The sequence below is a fragment of the Nycticebus coucang genome, chromosome 20 (assembly GCF_027406575.1).
Source record: "Nycticebus coucang isolate mNycCou1 chromosome 20, mNycCou1.pri, whole genome shotgun sequence".
In the NCBI taxonomy this organism is placed as follows: domain Eukaryota; kingdom Metazoa; phylum Chordata; class Mammalia; order Primates; family Lorisidae; genus Nycticebus; species Nycticebus coucang.
The window spans coordinates 43,599,393-43,614,231 of record NC_069799.1 but is presented as its reverse complement, the minus strand read 5'-3'; the positions used below and the strand labels follow the sequence as shown (position 1 = coordinate 43,614,231).

Genomic DNA, 14,839 nt, shown 5'->3' with positions numbered 1-14,839 from the left:
CCAAAAAACCTCCACAGCTGACAACCTCTTTTTTTTTTTTTTTTGGTGAGACAGAATCTCATTATGTCGCCCTCAGTAGAGTGCCATGGCATCATAGCTTAGAGCAACCTCAAACTCTTGGGCTAAAGCGATTCTCTTGCCTCAGCCTCCCAAGTAGCTGGGACTACAGTGTCCGCCACAACACCTAGCTATTTTTATAGACGGGGGTCTTGCTCTTCTTGCTCAGGCTGGTCTCAAACCCATGAGCTCAGAGCAATCCACCCACCTCAGCTTCTCAGAGTGAGCCACCTCGCCCAGCCCACAGCCGATAACTTTAATGTGTAATTTAACTTTAGCTAAATTTGCAGCTTCCAACTAATAGCTCACCCCCAAACTGATAAAGATGTAACTGATATTATGGTCCTAGAAATAGAAGTATCTTCATATTTTCTGGGTCATATTATTGAATAATGTTCTAAGTAGAAACCAGAGTCTAAAGAAAAACAGGCAAATGGGTAGCCTACTCTATAATTAAGTTCTGTAAATTAAAATGAGACCTAGCTGGCCAATAGTTGTTTAATAATGAGAGCCACACTATAGAAGTGGACTTCTTTTCAAATATTCTAACAAAGAGAAGCCCAGAGGTATGTACAGTAGAGCAAAAATACAGTATTATTTGTGATACACAGTTGTAGGAGAAAGCATTACATAAAATAAGTCTAAGTAAAAAGAACACAACAGCGCACACATGTTGATTAGATTATTTTGGTGTGTGTGTGTGTGTGTAGAGAGAGAGAGAGAGATAAAGTAGAACAAACCATAGTGCTTAATTTAAGAGTGTAGGATAGGCCAGGCATGGTGGCTAACGCCAGTTAATACTAGCACTCTGGAGGCTGAAGTGAGTGGATCACCTTAGCTCAGGAGTAAAATGAGACCTCATCTCTACTAAAAATAGAGAAACCAGTGGGCGTCATGGTAGGCACCTGCAGTCCCAGTTGCTTGGTAGGCTGAGGCAAGAGGATCACTTGAGCCCTGGAGTTTGAGGTTTCTGTGAGCTATGACGCAATGGCACGCTACCCAGGGCAACTGAGTAAGACTCTATCTCAAAAAAAAAAAAAAAAAAAATAGAGATGAAATGTTTATACGTGTCTATGTAATAAGTACCATTTGTGATTCAAACTGCAAAGGGGCTATATAAAAATCCAAATAGCATTTTAAAAATATAGGAAGCAAATAGTGAAAGGATATTTGGGGTCCAAAAAACAGCGGAAAATGTGCATTTGGAACAGAACATAATCCCTGATCGAAAGAAAGGCACACTATACATGTTTGGGGAGAAATTTCTCAAATCACTTTCAACACAAATACCAATTCTGAATGATCTGTAATATTTACTTGAAAAGCTCTTGATATAAATTCTGAGCAGCAGAAAGGACTATTAATGGTGACGAGGTGGTAGGTACTTGATATCTTTGCCTAGATCTAAGAAGACAAAGATATTACTGGCTAGCTAGATTGTGAGATCCTTCAACCTCTTTTTAAACACTAGGGCTTATAGTCACTTCTAGAATGTACGTAGGGAAAATAAATGGGAAATACCAGATTTAAAAAATTTGAAATCCCACCAGGCGCAGTGGCTCACGCCTGTAATCCCAGCACTGTGGGAGGCTGAGGAGGGAGAATCGCTTGAGCTCAGGAGTTCGAGACTCGCCTGAGCGACAGTGAGACCCCGACTCATGAAAAAAATGGAAAAACCCAGCCGGGCGCCGCGGCGAGTGCCTGTATTCCCAGAGGCTTCCGGAGGCTGAGGCAGTGGGGTGCCCGCAGCCCGAGTCTGAGGTTGTGGTGAGCTACCGCGCCCACTGCACTCTGCTCAGGGGCATAGGGTGGGACCCTGTCTCAACAACAACAAAAAAAAGTAAAGAAATAAAAAATAAGCAACAAAATAAAATAAAAAAGCCAAAAAATAAAATAAAATAAAAACAAACAAAAAAAAAAAATTGAAATCCCAGATAATGGCATCCTTGGTACACACAGTTCTGTGGCCGATGCTATAGATTTTATGTCTCAGAAAGCACTACCAGAAGAGGGCGTAGTAGGGGAATGTTGAAGCAGGCAAAGAGAAGAAAGGCAACCTTTCGGAATCGGGGCATAGAGACAGGATATCTGTTCTGAGAGGTAAAGAAAAAGTAGGTTCTACCTTTTTTTTTTAACTATCCAATTTTAGAAAACTTTTAGAAGCCCAAACTTATAAAAGTTGCAAGATAAAAACAGTACAAAGAACATCTGCATACTCTTCACCCCAACTCACCAATCGTAATATGTTATCATATGTTATCATTTACACATGGGCCCTATGCTTGTGCACTCTCATTATATGCACACACACGTTTATATTTTCATTTTCTAACCCACCCGGTAAATTATATTCATAATGGCTTTCTTTTTTTTTTGAGACAGAGTCTCAAGCTGTTGCCCTGGGTAGAGTGCCGTGGCGTCATAGCTCACAGCAACTTCCAACTCTTGGGCTTAAGCGATTCTCTTGCCTCAGCCTCCCAAGTAGCTGGGACTATAGGCGCCCACCACAACGCCTGTTTTTTTTTTTGTTGTTGTTGTTGCTGCAGTTGTCATTGTTGTTTTAGCTGGCTGGGGCCTGTGTTTGAACCCACCAGCCTCAGTACGTGTGGCCAGTGCCCTAACCCACTGAGCTACAGGTGCCGCCTTCATAATGGGTTTCAACTGTTAAAAATTTCAGTGTGTATTTTGTAATAGAATCTTCATATAATAAAATAGTCATCAACTTCGTAAGTTTCATACTTCATACAACAATTTAATCTCCTGTCTATATTTCAATTTTGTCAGCTGATCTAATAATTTAGAATACTTTCATCCTCCATGTTCTGAAAGTCTGAAACACTTCTATCACCTTTGTCTTTTAAGACATGGATATTTTTTGAAGAATATGCTCCCCTCCCCTCTATTACTATTACTAATATTACTAGCACAATCCTCACTTTGTGCCTATCTGACTTTTTCCCCCCATCATGATTAGATTATTCATTCATGGCTAGAATACTGCATACCAAGTTTATTTTAGTCCTTCTCAGAATATCATTACCAGAGGCACACAACGTTCATCTGTTTCTGATTGAGTGATGGTAATTTTAATCCTTAGTCGAGATGTCGGCCAATTCCTCCACTGTATAACTATTTTTTTCCCTCCTTCCTTATAAATAATAAGCAAATTGTGGGGAGAGCTTAAAACCATGCAAATATCCTGCTCCTTATCAAAATTTTACACTGATGATTCTAGTGTGATCTAATCTTGACTGACTTATGATAACTACAAAAATGATTTTCCAACTCTAGCACTCTTTCCACATTGTGTCATTCAACTCTTGGCATTCTACTATAAGCACAGTTTGGCTCTTTCCCCATACCTACTATCAGTATAAATTTATAAATTCCTACCTTTTTTTTTTTTTTGAGACAGAGACAGAGTCTCAAGCTGTCGCCCTGGGTAGAGTGCTGTGGCGTCATAGCTCACAGTAACCTCCAACTTTCAGGCTCAAGCGATCTTCTTGCCTCAGTTTTTCTATTTTTAGTAGAAATGGGGGTCTCACTCTTGCTCAGGCTGGTCTTGAACTCCTGAGCTCAAGCAATCCATCCGCTTCAGTCTCTCATAGTGCTAGGATTACAGGCACGAGCCACTATGCCTGGAATTTTTTATTTTTATGTTTTTATTTTGTTTTGTTTTGTATTTGAAACAGAGTCTCACTTTGTCGCCCCGGGTACAGTACAATTCCTACTTTTTCAATGGTTTACAATTTATTATTTATTTACTTTGATGTTCAAACTGCCCCAGAATTAACTAGTGGAAACCTGTATATCTTTGTGATGTGCCTCCATCTTCTTTTTGGAGTGCTTAATATCTGGTATAACAAGATGTTTCTGGGTCTTCTTCTACCTATCCCAGTCTTTCAATCAGCCACTCCTCCAAGGATTATTGGATCCATTTAGTGGGGAATGGATTAGAGCACAGGTACTAAGCCTAAGTACGCCTATTGTTACTGAGTATTTCTGCTTCTTGGTCCTTTTAGAGGGAAGAACTAGCAACACGATACACACACACACACGAAAATACTCAAAAGATTTTCTTTGATTATTAACAGAACAGTCAAGTGCAAAGGAAAAGGTGAGAGAGAATTGTTCTTGTCCGTTATGGGCAGCAGTATCGTGTCTTAGAAAGGAAAAGTCCGGGAGGCACCTGTGGCTCAAAGGAGTAGGGCGCTGACCCCATATGCTGGAGGTGGTGGGTTCAAACCCAGCCCTGGCCAAAAACTGCAAAAAAAGAAAGAAAGAAAGAAAGAAAAGTCCTAGTTTTATTATCTAAAAACCTTATTCAACAATGTATGAAAAATTATATACTACAAACAAGTGGGATGTATTCCAGGTATGCAAAGCTGATTCCATGTTTGAAAATCAGTGTGCGATGTACGATATTAAAAGGCTAAAGCAGAAAAATCACATGATATCATTATCACAGAAAAAGCATTTGACAAAATTCAACATCCATTCTTGATAAAAACTGAGTACACTAGGACCAGAGGGGAACTTCCTAAATCTCTCAAAAAGTACTCATAAAAACCTACAGCTAACATGATACTTAATAGTGAATGATGAACTTCTTCCCCTTTAAGATTAGGAACAAGACGTCAGCTCTCCACCACTCTTATTTTAACATAGCACTGAAGTTCTAGATGCTTAAGTCAAGAAAAAAATTAAATGCATAAAAATTGGAAAAGAAAATATAAAACTATCTCTATTTGCAGACTACAACATGATTGTCTACAAAGGAAATCTCTGGCTGGGTAGGGTGGCTCACATTGGTAATCCTAGCACTCTGGGAGGTTAAAACAGGAGGATCACTTGAGGCCAGGAATTCAAGACCAGCCTGGGAAATATAAGACTTCATCTCTACAAAAAATAGAAAAATTAGCCAGGCACCACGATGTGCACCTATCCCAACGACTTGGGAGGCTAAGGCAAGAAGATCCCTTGAGTCTGGGAGTTTGAGGTGGCAGTGAGCTAACAGCTATCATGATGCTACTGCCCTCCAGCTTGGACAACACATTGAGACCCTGTCTCAAGTCTCAAAGCAAACAAAAAAAATCCCAAATACTTTTTAGAATACATCGTTTCACAAGGTAAAAAATCAACACACAATTCAACTGCATTTCTATATACTGAAAATAAACAAGTGAAAAGCAAAATCAAAAATGCAATACCATTTCCAACTGTTGTGAAGAAAATAAAACACTCAGGTGTAAATTTCACAGACCATGTACAGGATCTATGTGATGAAAACTACAAAGTGTTAATGGAAGAAATCAAAGATGACTTAAATTCTTGCCATGTCAAACCCTGCTCATGGCCTAGAAGACTTCTATAGTAAAGATGTGGTATTTTGGTATGGATGTGGACATGTGATATTTTGTTTTTCCATTCTGGAGATAACTTCATTACAATTCTCCCTAAATTGAGAGGTTTAAGGCAATTACTATCAATAAATTGGCAGGTTTCTTTGTAGACACAAACCTATTCTAAAATTTATATAGAAAGGGCAACGCCCCAAAATGTCCAAAACAATTCTAAAAAAGGAAGAGGAATCATTCTCCCTGTGTTAAAGATTACTGTATTGCTGCAACACTCACGATGCAGGATAAACACAGAGACCAATGGAAAAGAATTGAGAATCCATAAACAGATCCACACAAATATGCCCGGTTACTGTTTGACCAAGAAGCAAAAGCAATTCAGTGGAGGACAGAAAGGTTTTCGATAAAGGCTGCAGGAACAATTAGACATCTAGAGATTAAAAAAATGAGCACCTTGACCTAAACCTCACACTTTACACAAAAATTAACTCGAAATGAATCATACTTAAATGTAAAACAGTAAATAAACCTTTTAGAACAGAACACAGAAAAAGTCACCGAAGCTTAGAATAAGCAAAGAGTTCTTAGACCTGACTCTAGAACCAGGATCCATTAGAGGAAAATTTATAACCTTGATCTCATCTAAATTAAAAAGTTTTGCTCTGTGAAAGACAAAATAAAAATTACAAAACAGGAACAAATGTTTCCAAATCACTTATTTGTGTCTAAAACATTACTTCTTTATTTATTTTCGAATTTCAAAAGATCAAGGAGGTACAAGTATTTTTCTTACATGGATACCTTTTACAATGCTTAAGTCAGGGCTTTTAAAAGTATATCCATCACCTGAATAGTGTTCCTTGTACCCAACAGATAGGTTTTTACCCTTCTCTCGTCCCACCTCCACTCTTCTTAATTTCCAGTAACTTTAAACTCTTTGTGCATATGCGTGCCCACTGATTAGCTCCCAATTATTATAGAGGACATGTGGTAAAAGTTTTTCCATTCTTGAGATAACTTCATTAGAATAATGGTCTCTAGGTCAATCCAAGTTGCTGCGAGAGACATTATTTCATTCCTTTTTATGGCTGAGCAGTACACCATGGTACATGCAGAAGAATAAAACAGGACTCCTATCTCTTATGATATACAAAAATTAAAGACGGATAAAAGACTTAAATGTTAGGCACAAACCATAAAAATTCCAGAAGAAAATGTAGAGAAAGCCTCTCAGACTAAGACCCCTAAAGGCAAATACAGCAACAACAAAAATAAATGGGACTTGATTAAAAGACTTCGGCATAGCAAAGGATATAATCAACAGAGCAAAGAGACAGCCTATAGAATGGGAGAAAATATTCACAAACTATACATCCAATAAAGGACTAACATCCAGAATCTATAACAAACATAAATAAAACAGTAAGAAAAAAATAAAACAACCCCATTAAAATGTAGGCAAAAGATATGAATAGAAGCTTTTTCAAAAGATAGAGAAATGGCCAATATCAAAAAATGCCCAACATCACTAATCATCAGAGAAATGTAAATTAAAACTACAATGAGATTATCATCTTACCCCTGTTATAACAGCTTTTATTAAGAAGTTCAAAACAATACACTGTTGGTGGGACTGCAAATAAGTACAACTTCTGTGGAAAATAGAATGGAGATTCCTCAAAGAAATAAATGTAGACTTACTATTCGACCCAGTAATCCCACTGCTAGATGTCTATCCCAAAAGAAGTCATCTTATCAAAAAGACACCTGCACTCAAAAGTTTACTGCAGCACAATTCACAATTGCAAAGATGTAAAATAAACCTAAGTGCCCATCAATTCATGAGTGAATTTAAAAAAATGTGATATAGAGAATATTTTTTTTGAGACAGTTTCACTTTGTTGCCCAGGGTAGAGTGTTGTGGCATCATAGCTCACAGCAACCTCAAACTCCTGGGCTCAAGCGATTCACTTGCCTCAGCTTCCCAAGTAGCTGGGACTACAGGCACCCGCCATGACACCTGGCTATCTTTTAGAGATGGAGTCTCGGTCTTGCTCAGGCTGATCTTGAACTCGTGAGCTCGAGCAATCCACCTGCCTTGAAATTCCAGACTCACGGTAGCCTCAAACTCCTGGGCTAAAATGATCCTTCTTCCTGAGGCTCCCAAGTAGCTAGGACTATAGGCATGTACCACCACATTCACCTAGTTTTTATATTTTTGTAGAGATGGGGTCTCACTATACTGCTCAGGCTGGTCTCAAAACTTTTGGCCTCAAGCAATCATCCTACTTTGGCCTCCCAAAATGCTGGGATTACAGGTATGAGCCCCTGTACCCAGCCTGTTCTGTGGATTCTGCTCAGCAATAAACAGGCTATCTTTAAGACGTATTCAATTTTTTTCTGTTAAGAATAATTTAACAATATAATTATAAATTAATATAAATTAATAAATATAATTTTATCGAGGCAGCGCCTGTGGCTGAGTGAGCAGGGTGCCGGCCCCACATACCAAGGGTGGTGGGTTCGAACCCAGCCCGGGCCAAACTGAGACAACAAAAAAATAGCCAGGCACTGTGGCAGGTGCCTATAGTCCCAGCTACTTGGGAGGCTAAGGCAAGAGAATCACCTAAGCCCAAGAGCTGGAGGTTGCTGAGAGCTGTGACGCCATAGCTTGAGGTGAAAGCTTGAGATTCTGTCTCAAAAAAATGGAATAAAATAATAATAATAATTTTATCTTATTTTACTCAATCTTACATTAACCTAATGCATGCATTTATGGCAGTGGAACAGAATGTGTTTTTTTTTTTTTTGAAGCAGAGCCTCAAGCTGTCATCCTGGGTAGAGTGCTGTGGCATCACAGCTCACAGAAACCTCCAACTCCTGAGCTCAAGCGATTCTCCTGCCTCTGCCTCTCAAGCAGCTGGGACTATAAGCACCCGCCACAATGCCCAGCTATATTTGGTTGCAGCTGTAATTGTTGTTTGGTGGGCCTGGGCTGGATTCGAACCCACCAGCTCAGGTGTATGTAGCTGGCGCCTTAGCCGCTTGAGACACAGGTGCTGAGCCTTGTTAACATGTATAGGGAGGATCAGACCTAATAGCTTTCAGATTCTTTGACAGGATCTGAAACACTGACATGATTTTCACAGAACAACTTGTTGGGTTCCAATTATCTATATCAAATTTGTTTACAATGTCTGTCTCTTAAACATGGGAGTGCACAAATAAACACATGCCATGAGTTAGAAACCAGTCAAAACTGGTTTATCCATGTGCTTATAAGGAAGAATAAAAATAAAATAGGTTTATATTGCCCGAAAAAAAGTACAGATGGGCCCCCAAGAAAAATCTCTTTATCATAAAGGTCAACAAGACAATGAAAGCTGCAGGAATTTACCTTACTAACCTTTCAACTACGGTAGAACCTCTATATGGTGACCACTTAAGAGTCTGAAACAAACGGGTCAAAAGCCTACTGTACTCATTAATGCATGTCTGGTCTATGAAAATTAGGTTAATTTGGCTTGGTGCCTGTAGCTCAGCGGCTAGGGAACTGGCCACATACACCAGGGCTGGTGGGTTTGAACCCAGCAGCCCAGGCCTGCCAAAAAACAAAAACAAAAACAAAAAAACAGCCAGGCGTTGTGTTGGGCGCCTGTAGTCCCAGCTACTTGGGAGACTCAGGCAAGAAAATTACTTAAGCCCAAGAGTTAGAGGTTGCTGTGAGCTGTGATGCCACAGCATTCTAGTGAGACTCTGTCTCAAAAAAAAAAAAAAGAAAGAAAGAAAGAAAAAGAAAATTAGGTATAATTTAAGGAAGTGGTCAATGTGGGTGGTTAATTACAGAAGTTTTACTGTATTTATTTATTTATTTATTTTGTAGAGACAGAGTTTTACTTTATTGCCCTTGGTAGAGTGCTGTGGCGTCACACAGCTCACAGCAACCTCCAACTCCTGGGCTTAGGCGATTCTCCTGCCTCAGCCTCCCGAGTAGCTGGGACTACAGGCGCCCGCCACAACGCCCGGCTATTTTTTTGTTGCAGTTTGGGGGGGCTGGGTTTGAACCCGCCACCCTCAGTATAGGGGGCCGGCGCCCTGCTCACTGAGCCACAGGCGCCACCCTACTGTTTGTTTTTAAATTGTCAACTACTTGGGAGACTGGGCCCTAGCACTCATCTATTTATCAACAAATGTGAAAGCTAATGAAAGATCAACTCTACCCTATACCACTATTAAGTGAAATAAGTTCCTGATTACAACACTAAATTTTAAAAATTAGCATCACTCTATTAGTAGAAACACAGATCAGGGGCTGGCAAACTACAACCCATGGGCCAATTCTGTCCTGTTGTTTTTAATCAATAGTTTCACTGGAACATACAGCTACATTCATGTGTTTTGTGTTCTCCACAGCTGCTTCTGCTATGTAACAGCAGGTGTTGACTGGCTGTGGCAGAGACCGAATGACCTACAAAGCCTACAAAACTTATGATCTGATCCTTTACAGAAGAAGTTTGCTGAGTCCTCACTCACATCAGGAAGTTATTTAGGACTATTAATACTAGTAACTCTGAACAGGAAGAAAACTATTTCTGTATCTGAAGTATATTATTTATCCTATTTGTCTAAAGCAGAATAAGATTACAAACTGGGATGGAACTAAAAATCAAGAATAATAAATGCTATCTTTTTTGTCAGGTATAGGTGCTTCAAACACAATTTTAAAAGTTGAAAATGGGCTCTAATAACTCTCGAGCCGCTGCTGGTCAATAAAACAGGTAAAGAAAATATTCGTGAACAGATAAAAATCTGTCAGGTTACATAAGAGAATAAATATAGAAAATACAATTATTAATAGTTACTTACGCTGTATGTGAATGAGCTGCTTTGGCATCTTAAATTCCCCAGGATATATAGACTCATAGTAAGCAATATTACTTTCTGCCTCTGGGACTGGTATAACCATATTATCCCTCTTCTCGCCATACACCTGCTGTGCTGAAATAGCCCGCTGAAGATGATGTTCCTAAAAAGAAGGAAAAACATGTTTATGTAGTTTTTAAAAGTAGCAAACAGAGTATATAGCCTTACAGAGAGGGTTTTGCTCACTTGTTTTTAAAATAATGGGATTTTAGAAGGTCTTAAAAGCATGCTGTTAACAACACAGCTAGTGACAGAAACTTTTAGACCAGCTGGAGTGTAGTGGTAGGTTCATAGCTCACTGTAGCGTCCAACTCTTAGGCTCAAGTAATCCTCCTCCCTCAGCCTCCCAAGTAAGTGGCACTACAGGCATGAGCCACCATACCTGGCTGATAGAAATACTGGATATTCCCTCAGTTGAGGAAAGGTACTGTACCAAAATTGAGAGTCCTACAAAGAGATTCCAAAAAGTTGACTAAACTACTGAACTTGTATTACAGACAAGGTTCAAAGAAAAAGAGTTAAAACATCTGAACTTATCAAGAAAGCAGGCTATGGATAAAAAGCATTTTTTAAACTCACATGCCATTTGGACCAAATGAAAGGTGGTTATAGGTGAGGACAAAATACGCCAATGTCTGAGATTATGACTTGGTCAAAAAATGAATACTTCACATATTAATTATCCTATCTTTCCATCTCAAGATGATGAAAAAAAAAAAAAGCCACCCGTCAGGTTTTTACCTTACTTTTTTACAGTTCACTAATTTTTACATATCTAGTTTATTTTTGTGTAAGCGAAGGAACTACCTTTCCCCCAAATAGTGAGCTATCTGTCCTAATGTCATACATAAAATCATCTATTTTCCTTAATCATTAAAATTGACCTTTTGTTATAATAGACACTGCAACTGGTAGCCTTATAAGCTTTTGTCTTTTCTGTGCTATTCAACTCTCTTCTATGCCAATATACATATATATTTTTTTTTTGGCCGAGGCTGGGTTTGAACTTGCCACCTCCGGCATGTGAGGCTGGCGCCCTACCCCTTTGAGCTACAGGTGCTGCCCTCTTCTATGCCAATATTAACAGTGTAGCCTTATACTACATTTTACTATTTAGTAAGGCGATTTTTCTCATGCTTCTTTTTTTTTTTTTTGGCCGAGGCTGGGTTTGACCCCACCACCTCCGGTATATGGGGCCAGTGCCCTACTCCTTGAGCCACAGGCGCTGCTCTCTCATGCTTCTTATCAGATCTCTCTTGGTTATCTCATTAATTTTTTAGATGAACCATAATAAAATTCATTTTTGGAGTGTAACACAGGACCCCTGGGGTGTTTTGATTTTTATAGGCAATACGGTACGACAGTAAGGAACATGATCTTTTTGTAGTCAAGAATACCTTGGATTTAAATGTTGGCTCCAACATTCTATGGAGTTCTATGACTTTGGAACTTGGGACAAATTATTTACTCTTTCTCAGCAATAGTTTTATTGTTTGTTAATGCACACAGCATACCTGCCATATGGAATTGTGTTTAAAATGCCTAAGATACACTCAATTGTACTTACTCAATACGTGGCAGCCAGTAAGTTTTTCCTATGCTTAGTTATTATTTATATGCTCCATGTCAGCAGTGTTCTGTAAAAAAACTTCCCTTATGCTTATACCCTGAAATTAGTTTATCACTGCTTTATAAAAACTTATTTGTGGTTTACTTGCTGTATAAAATAATATCACACAATTCGTGACTTCCTCATATTTTTTAACAGGCAAGAAAATGATCCCCACTTTATACATGGAATTTAAGGGTCATGAAGTGTGCAAACTACTTCAAGTGGTAAAACAGGATTTATACAATAAGAGAAAAACCCTGCAAAATATTCACAACCATAGACGAAGGTACATTTTCCATAAATTTGAAAAATTTTAATTACTTACAATATTAAAATTATAATTTTATAATTATTTCTATAATTAAAATTTGAATGGAGAAGAACAGAGTACTAAGGTCCAAAGATGCATATAATATACAGCAAATATGGTTAAGTTCTTCTATGTTTTAAACAAAAAACAAACTCATTTCTCAACAAGTGAGATATCTATTACCTTCAATTAGTCATATTTATTTTCTCCCCAAGCATAGTAGTGCTCCCTTAAGTTCTAAGACCCTCAGTGGACGCCTGAAACCGCAGACAGTACCAAACCCTGTATATACTATGTTCTTTTCCTACACATACAGACCTATGATGGTTAATTTTTAAATTATGCATAGTATGAAATTAACAATAGAATTATAATTCATTAATAAAAGTTATGTGAATATGGTCTCTCTTTTTACAAAACATTATACTAAAATCACCCTTTTTCTTTTTGTGATACTATGAAATAACGAAATACCTACATGAGGAGATGAAGTGAGGTGAATGATGTAGGCACTGTGACACAATGTTAGGCTACTACTGAAAACTAATTCAAAATGTATGAATTGTTTATTTCCGGAATTTTCCATTTAATGTTTTCAGACTGCAGTTTACCTCAGGTTACTGAAACTGTAGAGAACAAAACCACAGATTAAGGGGACTACTGTAGGTACCTATACAAGGACTCTGAGCCAAGGAGACCAAACAGAGGAAGCCAGTGTGAGGGGAGGGACAAATTCATCTGCACAAAGGGTCAAGCACCAGATCATTCTATCGAGACCCCTTGTGGGGTTCTTGTCCTTCTTCTGAGAGCAACAGTGGCCGTAGGATTTTAAAAAATCATCCTGGTTACTATGTTGAAAATAAACCATATTCTATAAAACAGAATTTCAACCGCCTTGTAATAGTTCAGAATAACATTTAATGACACAGGCAAATTATCAATTTATTAAGTAAAAGAGACATTTGAATATTTTATGTTCTGAAATTTTATTTCAGTATTTTGTTCAAAAATTTTTTTTCTTTTTTGAGACAGGGTCTCACTATGTCTCACCCTCAGTAGAATGCCATGGCATCACAGCTCACAGCAACCTCGGTAGAGTGCCATGGCATCACAGCTCATAGCAACCTCGGTAGAGTGCCCTAGCATCACAGCTCACAGCCAGCTCAAACTCCTAGGCTTAAGTGATTCTCTTGCCTCAGCCTCCCAAGTAGGTGGGACTACTAGAATCATTTTTTTAATGGAAAGTATCCATTAATAATTCATAGTTAACTTTTCAAATATAGTTTGGGAAATGCTGGTATAAAACAAAAACTGGAGATATGAAGCAGAACATCTGGTCTTCAGTTTCTTCATTAATTAACTTAGTCTACACACATATTTACTAAATGTTAACTATTACACATTATGTACCTGGCATTGGGGACATGGTAAATAAAATAGATATTCTCTACATAACACTGTAGAACTTACACTCTAGTAAAGAAAACAGATATTAATAAAATAGTCCTGAAAATAAATGTAAAGTATAGTAAGTGCTATGAAAGAAAAGTACAATGTGGTTTTAGGAATATAGAACACCAAAATCAATCCAAATATTTCATAAAATAATTAGGGGACAAACTCTCAACCCAGACTCATTTGATAGGAAACAAAGTAAATAAAATAATTTAAAGAATTTTTTAATATGCAATCTCACAAAAATGAAACCATACAAAACATAATTTATATTAAGTAACGTAAAAAGCCTCTTGCACTGCAAATATAGATAGCATGTTTTGTAAACACAGCAATATGAACTATAAAAGGAAGGTCAGAACAGACTGAAAGATGACCTTTACAAAGTTCAGAGGCACACTGTCATGCCATGAACCAGGTATCACTGGGCTCTGAAAGTATTCACTTCCATTGCTTCGTGCAATATAAGAGCATGAGCTTAGAGACCCAAGTACTAATCTTAGCTTCATCATCTGACCCCCTAGTCCAGCAAGCCACCCTTATATATTTTTATTATTTGTGTAATATACATATTTTTCCTTACCCACTTTCCTTTTCTTCTCTCCAACAGAAAACACTTTCCCTTTTACTCTCTTCCATTATTTTTTATTATCCCATGAAAAATACTACCTTTTCAGGTGGCTTTTTATAGTCTTTGTTCAATGCATGAGTAGTTAACACAAAAGGATTATCACAAATAGGGCATATTGCTAATATTTAAGAAGTCAGAAAATACATAAAATGGACGAAAAAAGATATTTCTACTTGCTCCATAACAATAAGTGTAAAAAAAAAAAATCACCAAACTAAAAAGAGCTATTCAAGGTCACACAGTACGTGGATTCCTAAACAAAGATTAAATTACATTCATTTAAAGCAGCGTCCATAGCTCAGTGGGTAGGGTGCTGGCCACATACACTGAGGCTGGCAGGTTTGAACTCGGCCCAGGCCAGCTAAAACAACGATAACTGCAACAAAGAAAATAGCCGGGCACTGTGGAAGGCACCTGTAGTCCTAGCTACCTGGGAGGATGAAGCAAAGAGAATCACTTAAGCCCAAGAGTTTGAGGTTGCTGTGAGCTGT

At 38.1% G+C, this 14,839-nt stretch overlaps 1 protein-coding gene across 3 annotated transcripts in view; it reads right to left on the bottom strand.

Moving 5' to 3' along the window:
* The window catches only part of EPC1 (enhancer of polycomb homolog 1), a 112,978-nt gene that overhangs the window by 29,838 nt on the left and 68,301 nt on the right, over positions 1 to 14,839 (bottom strand). For all 3 annotated transcript variants that reach the window (XM_053572459.1, XM_053572457.1, XM_053572458.1), the window contains exon 2: positions 10,284 to 10,443. In XM_053572459.1, the coding sequence (XP_053428434.1) occupies positions 10,284 to 10,383 (100 nt within the window). In that variant the 5' untranslated portion in view covers positions 10,384 to 10,443. The remainder of the gene's footprint in view (positions 1 to 10,283; positions 10,444 to 14,839) is intronic.